The following is a 16,033-nucleotide window of genomic DNA, read 5'->3' on the forward strand; positions in this document are numbered from 1 at the left end:
AGCCGTGTGATTATGCGATGACATCGCAAAGCATCGGGTCAACCAATGCGCCACTACGGTGACGGTTAGAGATGGCAGCACCTTCCATTGCTCAAACGTTTTGTTGAGACGTCACCACAAACAGCTCAGACTTTGATGCCAGTTAAATAGCAATGCTTATAACTTAATATTATTCTGAATCTAATTCGATGTGCCACTTGTATCTGAAGTTTGAGCTGAAATTCTGCATGGGTTTAGCTAAAAGAATAGTGATGCAGAACTATCGAGGGTACTATCGATACTATCGATAGTTGAGTCACTATCAAACTATCGATGGTAGCAAAAAGTATCGATAGCGCTATCGATAGTAAATTCGATAGCAATATTTATAGTATAAAATCAATTGCGCGAATTCATCGCAGCGTAAACTTAGTTCCCCGAGTGCGTTGCATACGGTGAAGCCGGAGGAGCAGGCTGAAGGGCGAGAAAGTTGACATGCTTGTGTTCTGTAACCATAAAGCTTGGCTGGCATATTATTAAGCTGAACTGTTCGGCTGTAGCGGAAAGGAAGCCGTTACATGTGGCGGAACTGCGCGGATTCAAACCTATATTGTACTTTGTGAATTTATATTGCATTTTGGATTCAAATTTATATTGCATTTTGTGATCCCTATAATAGAGTCGTGTATAGCTGGCGCTGATATTTACGTAACGATTTGTATTTTTTAACTAATGAGTCGGTCTTCCTTGGTGTCATTAGAGGCTAAGCACGTTTCCTTGCAGCCGGCAAGAGCATCTCCTTCTACTTCTCTCTCCGGCGCTTTCATTGGAGCGTCGCCATGTACTCCAACATGGCGGCGGGTTTCGGGGCGCTGGATATCGTGTGCTCGGGCCTCTTCATCGGCGTCGGCAGCCGCGTGCTCAAGCTGCCCGACTTGGTGATGGCCATGGCTGGTATCCTCTCCATGACAGCTTTTCTCGTCATCAAGGGCTTCTCGCGTGAGCCGTGGATGTTCTACATGGGTAAGCGGTGATGTTTATTCTTTATTTACGATTGCGCAATGCGCGCCGTTGAGAGCATAGAGGCATTTGCTGCCGTTTTATTTTCTGCACTAGAGTACCATAAAGAGACGTCTGAAATGGCGAGGGTGCCATAGGAAGTAAGCATAAGTGCACCGTGCAAATTGTATACAGCGATGCATAAGGTGTGGAGGACAGAGAAGGAAAAAAGAAAAAAACGGAGTACTAATTTGTCGACTTCAACACGCCGTCTTAAGCCAAACTCCGGCGAGTATCCGGGATCCGTGGATCTCAGTGAAATTTTTTTTGGTACGCTCCCACTCGCAATTCCGCCATTTAAACAACGGGCTTGACAGATGCCGATATTTTTTAGAGGTCCAAAGCAAATCCCACTTCTGGTTTCCTAGTATTGCTGACCATACTGTGTGTGACGTGTACGCATGCGTGCGAACATTCTGAGAGTAAACATCAAACGGCAACGAAGCCAACCGGCAGCGTCAAGGAGCGCGGTGTTCATGAGCTTGTACACCGCGCTAAGCATACGCTCTTTTCATAACTACGCCAACTGACGGTGGGCTTTTCGGCATTTTCGTTTTGTGTGGTCAACTGGCATAGCCACCATGAGGACATGTCTTTACAAAGGGTTAACGTGCACCTTTTGCCCAGTCGGTACCTCATTACGCAAGAAAAATTTACTGTGCGGAAAAAATGCAACAAACGTAACAGGAGAGTCTGTGTCACCTCTTCTCCTCCCGTTGCCTGTTTTCCGCGCTGTAAATTTTTCTTGGGTAACGAATAGGGGGGCAACTGCGTCATTGTCTTCATTACTGGTCCTCTCTCCGCTGAAATCTGTGTCCTTCAACGGGCTTTTGATGTTTCTGAGGCTCTTCTGGTTTACAATGAGTCATATTGCGCACCAATCAACGCTTTGATCTAGCAGTCTGTCTTGACTGTCACGGTTGCAGCCCTGTTGCCTCAACCTACCAGCGTGCGTCCCAAAGGTTTCGCTGTTGTTACAAACATCTCAAAGAGAGTTACGTTGTGAAATAATCTCCTCGTGCTTCCTACGAACAAGAAAGGTATCTATCGTTTTGTCCCTGTAAACTTAAGATCGTCACTCCCACAAACTCAGTGTCTTACTCGACTGCGTTTACCATCCTTTCGTAACCATTCTGTTGCTCTAACTGACCACCACTTTTCTATCCTATATGCATTACGTGGTCGGCCAAGGTCTATTTATTTCGCTTGGTGTCAACTACAATAGAATGTCCAATACCTCTGTTTGTTCCCTGACCCAGTGTTGGCCATCCTTCGATTTCTCAATCCTACGATTTTTCTTTCCGTTGTAGACTGCATGGTCCTTAATCTTTTCTCTAGTTTCTTTGTTGCCCTCCATGTTTCAGCGCCATATATGCGAGAACTGTCAGTATGCAGTGATTGTATACTTTTCGCTTTAACGACAGCCGCCGATTGGCTGTCATTTGGTATTGCCTGCCGCATGCGCTCCAATCCTTATTCTTCGGTGAATTTCCTATTCGTGATTAGGCTGCCCTGTTAGTAATTTACATTCGATCCTAATGGTTGGTTTCTGTTCGTGAATTCTTTCGCCGGGTTATGACTTCATCATATTAATTTTTAGCCCCACTTTAATACTTTCTAGGTTTAAGTCCTCAATTATTTTTTTTAATTCGTTACCATAGCTGCAAAAGAGCACTATGCCATATGCAAATCGTAGGTTGCTGAGATATTCTCCGTTAACATTTATTCCTCTTTCTTCCTAGTCTAGTCGTTTAGCTGAAACGGATGCTTGGGAGATTTGGTTTGTACTTAGGAAAGATAAAACAGAGTCCCAAATACGGAACACACAGAAACAGGCGCTATATCTGTGCGTCTTTCTGTGTGATGCATCTTTTTTTCTTTTTCGCTGTTATATATTTCCTATAGCTGGTTAAATAATTCTGATCAATGAGTGAACAGCATTGCGAATATTGTATCTCCTTGTATTACTCATTTTTCTATTGCTTTTTTGTGGAGACGTAAGGCAGCTGTAGAGCTTTTGTGGATGTCGGCTCAGGTACTTATATATGTTTCTGGTAACCCTCGGTGACTCAGTGCTTTCACGACTGCTGGTGTCTCTACTGAGTCGAAGGCCTTTTCGTTGTCTATTAACCACAGCACAAATACTCTCAATTTTACCGAACGCCTCCGTCGTTTCTTCTGTTCATTTTTTTCACACGCAAGTATTCTGCGAAATAAAACTTAACGGGTGAAAGCGCCTAAGATATACGCATAATTTATTGCACTAAGCCTCTAAATCGCAAAGAATGGTACTCGACGTATTTGGAGAAAAATAATGCTATTGTTAGAATGAGTGAGCACTTATCTTTATGTCTTAATAGATGAGATTTTAAACTGATTAGAGCCCTAGGCGTAGTCCAAAATTGTTCCAACGCAGACATTCTATAATGACAATCTAACAAGATGCAAGTCCCGCCCGTTGAACGAACACTAGGGCACTCAGTATAAACAGTGCAACAATTTTATGAAAAAAATTACAAGGAAAAAACCAATTAACAATTTACTATTTCAAAGTACAGCGCTAGCAGAGATGTAATTATAGAATTCATCCTACTTTAGTGCTTGCTATAAACACTACAGAATCAGCATGATTGCTAGGCAAAGAGAACATCCCCTCAAAACTCCACGAGACCATTAAAAGGGAAGGTGATTACATATCTCATTAACAGCATCCCTAGGAGCAAGATGCATGTGTATTTATAGCTATACACCAGCCTCCAGCAACAGTTTGATATGCATATAGACTTTTTTTTGAAATTTAAAAGTACACCAGGAAGGTAACGAAACCAATACAAATAGTGGTTGACTTGCACCCAAAAGGTATATTCACGCCCTTCGTCGAAATTGACACCTGGAGGGGCCCTGCAGCACCTTTTAAGCATGGTCAGAAAACGCTGCCGATCGATAGCCGATGCTTTTGAGAACATGTGAGCCAAACATTATAGAGCAGCACGCGATCGGGAATTTACAATTCATTCTGAAAGTCAGCTAGAAATTGTTCCCTCTTCTCTCGACAAATGATGTCATCAGCCCAAATAACCGCGCCATAAAGACAAAGTCCACGGCCATTGGCTCATTTGAGCATCGTGAGCTGTATAGTTGGTTGCAGATTGTGAGCTGCACATTGTGTACACAATACTGAAAAATAAATCATGACGAGTGTATTAGGAATATCAACTGGGCTGGCCTGCAAATTTCTTGACTGCTCTCAATACGTCAATCATGACAAATTGCAGGATTCACATGGCTGAATAATGCAGTGACTGATAGCTCGAAAAGTGAAGCTGGCAGCGATAGGTAACAACTCACATTTCATTAAACTAAAAAAAAAATATTGCTATTAAATGGCGATGATCTCACTCTGAACTCCGTCTGTGTATTTATGCGCGGCCCACGCTGACCTTGTTTTCTCGAGACGGGCCAAGTGGCAACTGCATTTCCAGATTCAAACACGTAGAACCACCTACACCCGCGGCACTACTGTACTGTGGGACAGTTGCCTGCGTTCTTCTAATGTATCCCGCCAAATTCAAGTTTCGAAAACCTGTGACCACAAAAGCATTTCCTACGGTCCTATGCACGAATGGCACGCGAAAACGTCAGACAGCCCTGACTAGTGTCATATGCTGCCGTCACTTCAAAAGTGGGCCTAAGAAAGCGCGCTGCTTTCAGAGCAGGAATACATGCCTTGGAAGAATGCCAACATCATCTTGATCCATAAGAAAGGGGACGTCAAGGACCTGAAAAATTACAGGCCCATAAGCTTACTGTCCGTTGTCTACAAGCTATTTACAAAAGTAATTGCTAACAGAATTAATACGACATTAGAGTTCAATCAACCAAGGACCAGGCAGGATTTCGTACAGGATTCTCAACAATAGACCATATTCATACTATCAATCAGGTGATAGAGAAACGCGCGGAATACAACCAACCCCTATACATAGCCTTCATAGATTACGAGAAAGCATTTGATTCGGTGGAGACATCAGCAGTCATGCAGGCACTGCGGAATCAAGGCATCGACGAATCCTATATAAACATAATGGAAGAAATCTACAGCGGATCCACAGCCACTATAGTCCTCCATAAAGAAAGCGACAGAATCCCAATAAAGAAGGGCGTACGGCAGGGAGACACGATCTCTCCAATGTTATTCACCGCGTGTTTACAAGAGGTTTTCAGGGCCCTAGATTGGGAAGAGTTAGGGACAAGAGTTAATGGAGAGTATCTCAGTAACCTGCGATTCGCTGATGAGTAACGCGGAAGACGAATTACAGCTAATGATTACTGAACTGGATACGGAATGTAGAAGAGCAGGTCTGGAAATTAATATGCATAAAACTAAAGTAATGTGGAACAATCTTGGCAGAGAACAGCGCTTTGCGATAGGTGGCGAGACACTGGAAGTTGTAAAGGAGTACGTCTACTTAGGACAGGTAGTAACCGCAGAGCCGAACCATGATAGTGAAATAACTAGAAGAATAAGGATAGGTTGGGGCTCATTCGGCAAGCATTATCAAATCATGAATGGCAATCTACCACTGTCCCTCAAGAGGAACGTATATAACAGCTGCATCATACCAGTACTTACCTACGGAGCAGAAACCTGGAGACTTACAAAGAGGGTTCAACTTAAATTGAGGACGACGCAGCGAGCGATGGAAAGGAAAATGATAGGTGTAACCTTAAGAGACAGGCAGAGAGCAGAGTGGGTCAGGGAACAAACGGGGGTTAAGGACATCATAGTTGAAATCAAGAAGAAGAAATGGATATGGACCGGGCACGTAGCACGTCGGCAGGATAACCGGTGGTCATTAAGGGTAACTGACTGGATTCCAAGAGATGGCAAACGCGTGAGGGGGAGACAGAAAATTAGGTGGGTAGATGAGATTAAGAAGTTTGCAGGTACAACGTGGCAGCAGAAAGCACAGGACCGGGTTGATTGGCGAAACATGGGAGAGGCCTTTGCCCTGCAGTGGGCGTAGACAGGCTGATGATGACGACATGCCTTGCACGTGACGTCTCTACCGTCCCTCCGTAAGCGGCGGCCATGTTGGGGGATCCGCTTTTGCCTCGGTTTGCTTCGTTCTGTGCAGCGCCATTTGCGCATTCGTTGACTGGCAGTGTTTTTGGAGTTTTTGTGACCTTCTGGGTGGAATGCCGCCCGCCTCCAGCGGCGAGCCGCTAAGCGCGGTATATTCCGCTCACTTAATGAGGTCAGCGCTCACTCAATACGCCGTAAAGGTGCGAATGTGCGACGGTGTTGACCTGTACATGCCGCGACCGGGTGCCGACACGTCGACAGACTTCGGTGCTCTACTTACACCGTGACCTCAAGTGACCCACGGGGACATTGTCAGCGGCATCATCTACTCCTCGAGCTTCGTGACCCTGCAGTGTATAAGCGTTCGAGTGCCTTGAGAAAGCTATAAACAAGGCTCGTTTTACTTCATGCAACTTTCGTCTTCTGGTGGGGGCTGGCCTTGCACTACGTCGCCGCTCCCGCGGGGCCGATCGACTCTGCGGCTGCCGCCGTATGGGCCTCAGTTTTCTGCAGGCGAAGTGTTTTCTCGCGGTCGTAGTGTCTTTATGACGCGCGCTGTATCGGAGCAGAAGTGTCGGTGCTTAATCTGGATTAGGCGTCTACCACAGCTTAGGTGGCTGACCTGCGAATGCAATTTGTGCCGTTCGTTCGTCGTGTCCCAGAAATTCAATAATCTAAAGACGCTTCCGAGCTCACTTGATACGAAGTGGACGCTGCGCATGTTCGTCTGCTCTCTGCTTGGTCTCTCTGCTTTGTTGCTGCCCCGGCCCCAAAGATTTATAGCGGAATGACATGAACACTAAGAAAACCATGTGTAACTTGAAGAACAGATGGGATCTGAACGCAAGACGGGATTTTGTGCGAACAATTCTGTTAATTTCAACATAAATACCGTGCTGCATTACCTAAATCGATGTAAAATTGAGGCATTCTTATTCGAGAATTTAATAACAGCCTCCCTAACATCGATTTCACGACAACGTTCTAACAGCACCTTTTCTGACAATTACTAATCGATAAATTTTGACAGTAAGTGAGCGGGTGTCCAATATTGGGACTACATCTTCTAAAAATGGTGGTATACGTACACAGTTTGGTATTCATAAGCAGTGTGTTTTGCAAAAAAAAAAAAAAAAAACTTATTTTTGTGCTTTTGTGTTATGTGGGTTTTCCAGCTTAACACTGGAGGTGGACGGAGCACGCAAGCACTTAACCGAACATGCTGAATCTACTGCAGCACTGGTCAGTCCCAGAGCGAGAGATATAAGCGAACCTTAAGTTTTTATAAATTTCTGTATTGATTTTCATTAGAAATTTCTCGAAACATTCACTCTGTTTTGAGCCATCGCAATGCAGCGAAGTGACATTGACAGCGCACATTATTCCAACATGCATCTCGTTATCGCGGTGGTGCGCCGCTCGCACATCATTGGCGTGTTTTAATCTGAAAGTATTGGTTTCGCAGGCTGTGCCATTGGGTCCCTGAGCAGCGTGACACCCGTGGCCATTTTGTCCAACGTGTCAAAACTCATCAGCAAGGACGAAGCCGGTATGTAATGGCCCGATTTTAGTTCCGTTGAATTGACTGTCTAGCAAATCTTCTGTATTCATCACTAGTACAGAAGGAGGTCCCGCAATTACAAAACTGTCAGGGCGACCTCCTATTAATCATTTGACAATATCAATAAACTGTATATAATGGCCACATAGCAGTTAAATGAGCTATAAAATAAAAAAGAGAAGAGAAAATAAAGCAGGACATAGAGCATGAAATGATAATAATAGAAAGAAACAACAAAACAAATTAAGTGTTTACATGAAAAGTCATTTACAAGCAAATAATGCAGAACTAATTATAAACGATAACTAAAATGTAATCAACATGTTAATTTACATAAACAGAAGGCTTTGTCAAAGAACACGAGGTAGATTTTGCAGATAAATAATTATGTTTTGCAAAGTTTGTACAGTTATTACCTTTTGCACAGTATGAACCAACTGGCCCAACAACATGTTTTATGAAGTATCTTGGTTTTGGGACGTTAAACCCCAGATATTATTATGAAGTATCAGGTGTTATTAGATGGGAAGAACTGGAGATCGCTGGAAGAGGCATTCATCCGACAGTGAACCTAAAATAAGCTGGTAGTAAATATCACGTGAAATTTCGCCATTCGCCATCGTTTTCAACTGAGCACCTTGCTTGACTATGTCCATTACGCATATTCGTCTAAAGAATACATTACACGTCGAGTTTTGTATCTTAATAAATGTTTGTCTGCCGCTAATATTTGCGCAATGACGTCTACATGCTCTCGCGCTTCATAGAAGATTTATTGCGAATTACATTTATCTTTCCGCTAATATTGTGCATTTTCTTGTGTTCCAATTATGATTTATTTATGATATAATTAAAATTTTCCCTTAGTTCTCTTTGTAATCTCATTTACCTTGAGGGCACTTTAAGACAAAGTACAAATTAAAATCTCGGTCTTCCCTGGGCCGATGGCGCAGTCTTTTCCGAATAGCCAGAGACGTTTGAGTTATCAGCGTCCATATTTTCAGTCAGCTATTGTATGGGTTGTGTTTACTAAATGATTAACTAATTGATATCATAAGGGATTAAGCAAGTATGCAGCTACATAAACATGGACGCCGGTTCGGTGGCTCAGCGGTTAAGGTACACGTGCTCGGCTCCTGACCGGAACGCCGTGAGTTCCATCCCGGTCGCGGCGGTTGCCCGTTACTGCGTGATTTCAATGCATGTTGAAGAACCCCAGGTGGTCGATATTGCCCTCCACTAAAGCGTTTCTCATGGCCTGAGTTGCTTTCGGTAGTAAATCGCCATAAACCAACGAGCCAACCAAACTACTTGCGCCCCCTCGCGTGCAAGCGTGACCGAACAACCGGCGCTGCAACAGCGTAAAGGGGCAGGTATTCTTTTAACGGGGCGATATTATCACGGAATTTCGTAATTGGTTATTTGGGTTGTTCGGAGCTCAACCTATCCTTCTCATATAATAAAATTAACGAAGCCACATTAGCTCGCCGTCACGTAACGACGAGCTGGTACGGACAGCGTCGACAGCCGCGTCCTCTTGTCTGTTTGTTTTTCCGGAACCATTTTTCTCTCTAACAGTCACTATTGGAAAAGTACAAGTTGCATTTAGTTACATGCCACCTTTAGATGCGCCCCTCTCGTAGCAATGCACAGATCGTGACTCAGTGTTGGCCGTAGTGTGCGTGGCTTTATATCACATGTTGTGACACGCCTGCTGCGGTCACAGCTGTGCTTTTCTGCACGCACGCGCTCATTGTCGGACGCTGCAGCTGTGACGTGGTCACGCGACTGGTCCCATGCTTTCCACCATCTGCGCTGCATCGGCCCATTTCGTTCGCTGTGTCTTTCGTGTGGTTTATTTATTTATTTATTTATTTACCGATTTATTCATTTTATTTACTTATTTACTCATTCATCATTCAAACGCTGCTCACCGCGGATGTGCTTGTCAAAGGGAGTAAAGGCAAAATCGTATGTGACCGAGCGTTCTTACGCTCGGCACACACAACAGTCAGCGTGGCACACTCTTAAAAAAAAGGGTGTCTGTACTGACTACCTTTGGGTGGTAATCGCCTCGCTACACATATGATGACCTTTTGGGGTGTCAAACGACTCCCTTCGTTCTTCAGACCAACGACTCCCTTCTTCACAATTTGGGGTGTCAAACGACTCCCTTCGTTCTTCAGACCAACGACTCCCTTCTTCACAAGCAGAGAGTCTACGTTACTCCCAACGCAGGAGTCTACGTGACTACCTTTTATTTCCCGCTAGTACCTCTAGGTAGTCAGGGTGACTCCTTTGCCATGGTAACGCTGACCCCCACTGGAGCGTTCCTTTGACTCCGTTGTCCTTAAGGACAGTGGTGTACATGACTCCCCTGGCAAGAGTCAGTGTGACCACTTCGTGGTACTCAATGAGACACTCTGCAACAAATAATGCGTTTATTTTTCTTCTTGGTCGATATTGATGAAACTTGCTGAGTTTAGGTTTACTTATGTGGCGATTTCAAATATGCAATTATCTGGAAGAAAACGCAGTTTTTACACATAAAAATTTCATGTGTCTTGATGAGCAAGCCTTTCCAAACTTGGAGTTACAAAGTAAATCGACATATCGCTATAGTTAGGGGATAAAAACTGTATGCAATAGTTTTAAAGGAGTTTACTGCGCTGTTCTGGCATAATGTTCATGAACCCACTAGCCCACATACGAACTCGCGTTTTAAACCCATTTGAGTTAAAAGTTACGTAATATTGAACTCTCGTGAGCGAATCACCAGCTAGACATACACTTACTGGTCAATGTTCAGCATACTATGACTATTGTTAAGTGGGTTTAGGACATGCATTCTGGTTATGTTGCATACAGTTCCCATTTCATATTATTGTGATATGCTTACTTTGTAACTCGTGCAGGCCTAACATGGCACATGAAATGTTTGATATACTTAACACGACATATAATAGTAGAAAAATATTTGCATTTTCAAAATCAGCGTACAAATACACATAAACTAAACAAGTTTTATAGAGATTGATCAAGAATTTCAAAAGAACTTCAAATCAGAGCGAACACCATTAGGGTTTTTATCTGACAATCGACGAAAGTTGGTGCCGCTACCTCTTGTTACTCAACAAGGCACTTCCACCGGGTTTACTCAAACAGGAACACTGTGGTGGATGCATGACAGCCGCAACAAGTTTTTGTAGCAACTTTACAGTGCTGCACTCGATTCCTCTGGGGGAAATAAAATACTACTCGAAGTTTATATAGATGAGTCTCAGAACAATTTCCGCTCGCGTAAAACAACAAAAAATGTTGATTCTAGAAGAAAGTAAGCCATGCAACACGGAAACAGAAGAGATGCGGACAGCTCAAACGCTAGCGTTTGGTTTGTCTGTGTCTTCTCTTTCACGTCTCCATGCCTTCATCCTATAAACAAACTGAAATTTCTGCGATTCGTAAAATTATTCTTTGAATCGGTTTTAAACACTTCATGCCATTTCATACATGTTCACATTGTAATGACAACCTACTGTTTTATCAGTAAGCACCTAAACTATAGGCACAACATCCTGCGAATAATGCGTAGTCCTTAGCCACGTCACCACAATTGTTAAGCATTTTATATATATATATATATATATATATATATCTGTGTGTGTGTGTGTGTTTGACATTTTTGAGCGCGCAAAAGAACAGGGACGAAAAACGCCGCGGACACAGCGCTGACTTCCAACATATGCTTTATTTTCTACAGTGGTACATATATATATATAGACAACAAAAAGCAACGCACGCAGGTGCATTGTACAGGAAGGCTTCATGTAAAACCACAAATAAGTATGCATGATAAGCAATCAAACAACCTGATACCGGATTTTTTTCTTCTTTAAGAGATCAAGCGGTCATTCCTGACTACCACTATCGTCTAGTCACCCCGTGGGCCTTGCTTAGAAAGTCTAGTTCTTTTTGGATAGGTCAGTTGAAGGTGCACTAATGCACATGTCTCCCAAACTTGCAATCTTCGCCGCTTCAATTATCTCACGTGTTGTTTGTGCCTGGCTCCTTCCTGTCGCAGTGCACTGCGAATACATGGGATCGCACCCACACTTCCTGCAGTGGAAAGCCAAATGTCCCACACCTCCAGTTCGCACGTTATTTGCGTGCTCACGCAGCCTGTCATTGGCACACCGTCCCGTCTGCCCTATGTATTTCTTGCCACAGGACAGCAGTAACTCATAAACGATGTTGTTCTCACATTTAACAAAGCTTTCTTTGTGCTTTTTTTGGCACCTGGGTTTTTCAGAACCACTGTAGGAGGCCTTGCACAGATTATAAAGCTTGTTTGGTGCTGAAAGGACGACTCTTACGTTGGCGTTGTTTCCTATCTTTTTCAGCCTATGTGAGACATCGTGAAGGTACGGTATGACGGCGCATTTCTGCTTGACAGGCTCCGTTTCTGGTGAAGCCTGCTCCTCACCCTCGCGAGTATGTTTGACAGTCTTGAGAAGACCCTCCGCCACAGATGTGACGACATACTGAGGAAATCCCGCCTTTTTCAGGCAGTCAGCTTGCGCCTGGAAACTACACGAACACTTGTGAGGACATGAGCGGCGAAGCGCATTCATTAGGGTTAATTTTGCAATACCCCTTTTAACTAGCTTGGAGTGGCCCGAAGAAAACGGCAGAAGCGGCTTATTGGCCCTAGGCTCGTACGACCAGCAGACCTGGTCTCGCTCGAAGAACATTCGTAAGTCAAGAAAACGCAAGGCGTTGTTTTGCGGCATTTCATGCGTGACTGCGAGCGGTTGCAGGAAACGCGTGAACAGATCAAGTACGTTTGAAGAATCATTGCCAAATTCGCCTGGACTTGATTCTAGAAAGACAACGTAGTCGTCTACATATCTAAACACCTTCTTTACATTTGTGCCTGTTAGCTCTGTTTCTAGTTTCTAGTAACAGGCACAAATGTAAAGAAGGTGTTTAGATATGTAGACGACTACGTTGTCTTTCTAGAATCAAGTCCAGGCGAATTTGGCAATGATTCTTCAAACGTACTTGATCTGTTCACGCGTTTCCTGCAACCGCTCGCAGTCACGCATGAAATGCCGCAAAACAACGCCTTGCGTTTTCTTGACTTACGAATGTTCTTCGAGCGAGACCAGGTCTGCTGGTCGTACGAGCCTAGGGCCAATAAGCCGCTTCTGCCGTTTTCTTCGGGCCACTCCAAGCTAGTTAAAAGGGGTATTGCAAAATTAACCTAATGAATGCGCTTCGCCGCTCATGTCCTCACAAGTGTTCGTGTAGTTTCCAGGCGCAAGCTGACTGCCTGAAAAAGGCGGGGTTTCCTCAGTATGTCGTCACATCTGTGGCGGAGGGCCTTCTCAAGACTGTCAAACATGCTCGCGAGGGTGAGGAGCAGGCTTCACCAGAAACGGAGCCTGTCAAGTAGAAATGCGCCGTCATACCGTACCTTCACGATGTCTCACATAGGCTGAAAAAGATAGGAAACAACGCCAACGTAAGAGTCGTCCTTTCAGCACCAAACAAGCTTTATAATCTGTGCAAGGCCTCCTACAGTGGTTCTGAAAAACCCAGGTGCCAAAAAAAGCACAAAGAAAGCTTTGTTAAATGTGAGAACAACATCGTTTATGAGTTACTGCTGTCCTGTGGCAAGAAATACATAGGGCAGACGGGACGGTGTGCCAATGACAGGCTGCGTGAGCACGCAAATAACGTGCGAACTGGAGGTGTGGGACATTTGGCTTTCCACTGCAGGAAGTGTGGGTGCGATCCCATGTATTCGCAGTGCACTGCGACAGGAAGGAGCCAGGCACAAACAACACGTGAGATAATTGAAGCGGCGAAGATTGCAAGTTTGGGAGACATGTGCATTAGTGCACCTTCAATTGACCTATCCAAAAAGAACTAGACTTTCTAATTAAGGCCCACAGGGTGACTAGACGATAGTGGTAGTCAGGAATGACCGCTTGATCTCTTAAAGAAGAAAAAAATCCGGTATCAGGTTGTTTGATTGCTTATCATGCATACTTATTTGTGGTTTTACATGAAGCCTTCCTGTACAATGCGCCTGCGTGCGTTGTTTTTTGTTGTCTATATATATATCTACCACTGTAGAAAATAAAGCATATGTTGGAAGTCAGCGCTGTGTCTGCGGCGTTTTTCGTCCCTGTTCTTTTGCGCGCTCAAAAAGTCAAACATGAATTACCAACTTGCCGATGCCTACGCTCTCTCAATATGTGTGTGTGTGTGTGTGTGTGTGTGTGTGTGTGTGTGTGTGTGTGTGTGTGTGTGTGTGTGTGTGTGTGTGTGTCATTCCATGCCAAGTGTCCCAGACGTGGCGCTCGCACATCACAGATTTTGCTGATAAAATTTGTGCCTCTTTCCTGTGCCACATGGAGTATTGTGGCAAAACACTTTAGGTCGAAAAAAATTTTGACAATCATGGCACCCCCTCGAAATTCGCTTCTATTTATTAAACTGTACCTAATAGAAAAATGTGTATAAAATCTATTTTTGTGTGTTGAGCTACGAAACCGCGCTTGCGCTATCACAGAGGTTCTGTTTAGTTGTCCCATTCATTATTTCCGATTTTTTTTGTGTTTCACTACCGGCTACGTAGCTTCAAAAACTACAAAAATCTTCAATGTTCCTGAATTTTTCTTGAGCTATTTGCAACTCACCCTAACCAATATTAGTCATAGCCTGATTTCCAGGAAAGTGTATTTTAGTACAGAAATGTTTAGGGGTAAAATAGACTTCAAATCTTTCCGAAAAAATTGTGATATTTGAGAAAATGTACGATTTGTCACATGTTTGACCGCATTTTTCATACTGATGCGGTCAAAGTAAAAATCCTCGTCATGTGGCGTTTGATAGAAGACTTCATCGTTAAGTAACGAAGAAAGTCTAATCAAATCATTTTTTTTGTTTTAAGGAAGAAAATAATTTTTGAATTTGGCCCTCCGATCGCGCAGTGCATTTCATTTTGCTGCCACTTCGCCGCAAAGCACGTGGTCGCCCTTACAGCTGACACCCGTCACAGGCAGCGGCCAGATGCGAGATGTATGTCAGCGGCTCGTGAGTGGTCGAAAGTCTTGTCGCGCTGTCAGGGCGACGAGTAATGAATTTGCGTTACAATGAGCATTTGCTAGGCGGGCCCAATGGGAAATATGGACGCCCGAGAGCAGCATGTGGAGTCGTTGGCACAATGTCCTAGAGGGACGTCTGCACAACTAGCATACACATACTGAAAGAAATAATGCACACTGTACACACTTCTTTCTCAGGGTATACGTGTTGTACAGACGGCCTCTAGCACATTGTGCCAACGACGCCATAGGCTGCTCTCGGGCGTCCATACTTCCCATTGGGCCCGCCAAGCAAGCTCACATTGTAACGCGAATTCATTACTCGTCGCCCTGACATCAACGTGACAAGACTTTCGACCACTCACGAGCCACTGACATACATCTCGCATCTGGCCGTTGCCTATGACGAGTGTCAGCTGCAAGGGCTACCACGTGCTTTGCGGCGAAGTGGCAACAAAATGAAATGCACTGCGCGTTCGGAGGACCAAATTCAAAAATTATTTTCTTCCTTAAAAGAAAAAAATGATTTGATAAGACTTTTTTCATTACTTAACGATGAAGTCTTTTATCAAACGCCGCATGACGAGGATTTTTACTTTGACCGCATCAGTATGAAAAATATGGTCAAATATGCAACAAATCGTACATTTTCTCTAATTTCACAATTTTTTTTCCGGAAAGATCTGAAGTCTATTTTACCCCTAAACATTTCTGTACTAAAATACACTTTCCTGGAAATCAGGCTATTATTAATATTGGTTAGGGTGAGTTCCAGATAGCTCAAGAAAAATTCACGAACTTTGAAGATTTTTGTAGTTTTTGAAGCTACGTAGCTGGTAGTGAAACACAAAAATTCGGAAATAATGAATGGGACAACTAAACAGAACCTCTGCGATAGCGCAAGCGCAGTTTAGAAGCTCAACACACAAAAGTAGATTTTATACACATTTTTCTATTAGGTACAGTTTAATAAATAGAAGCGAAATTCGAGGGGGTGCCAGGACCGTCAAAAATTTTTTCGAGCAAGAATGTTTTGCCACAATACTCCATGTGGCACAGGAAAAAGGCACAAATTTTATCAGCAAAAGCTGCGATGTGCGAGCGCCACGTCTGGGACACTTGGCATGGAATGACCCTTAAATATAAGAGCTACAGAAAGATCACGAAGGTCCTGATACTGTAGGAAGGCATTTGACACACGACGTACGTTTTAGCACTATGCTAATGCTAAAA

General features: G+C 43.8%; 1 protein-coding gene across 2 annotated transcripts in view; it reads left to right on the top strand.

The window, feature by feature from the left end:
* LOC119404028 (proton-coupled folate transporter) overlaps positions 1 to 16,033 on the top strand; it is a 70,679-nt gene that overhangs the window by 45,021 nt on the left and 9,625 nt on the right. For both annotated transcript variants that reach the window (XM_049419328.1, XM_037670654.2), the window contains exons 2-3: positions 763 to 1,002; positions 7,590 to 7,673. In XM_049419328.1, coding sequence (XP_049275285.1) covers positions 763 to 1,002; positions 7,590 to 7,673 — 324 coding nt within the window. The remainder of the gene's footprint in view (positions 1 to 762; positions 1,003 to 7,589; positions 7,674 to 16,033) is intronic.

Source organism: Rhipicephalus sanguineus, chromosome 9 (genome assembly GCF_013339695.2).
Source record: "Rhipicephalus sanguineus isolate Rsan-2018 chromosome 9, BIME_Rsan_1.4, whole genome shotgun sequence".
NCBI lineage: Eukaryota > Metazoa > Arthropoda > Arachnida > Ixodida > Ixodidae > Rhipicephalus > Rhipicephalus sanguineus.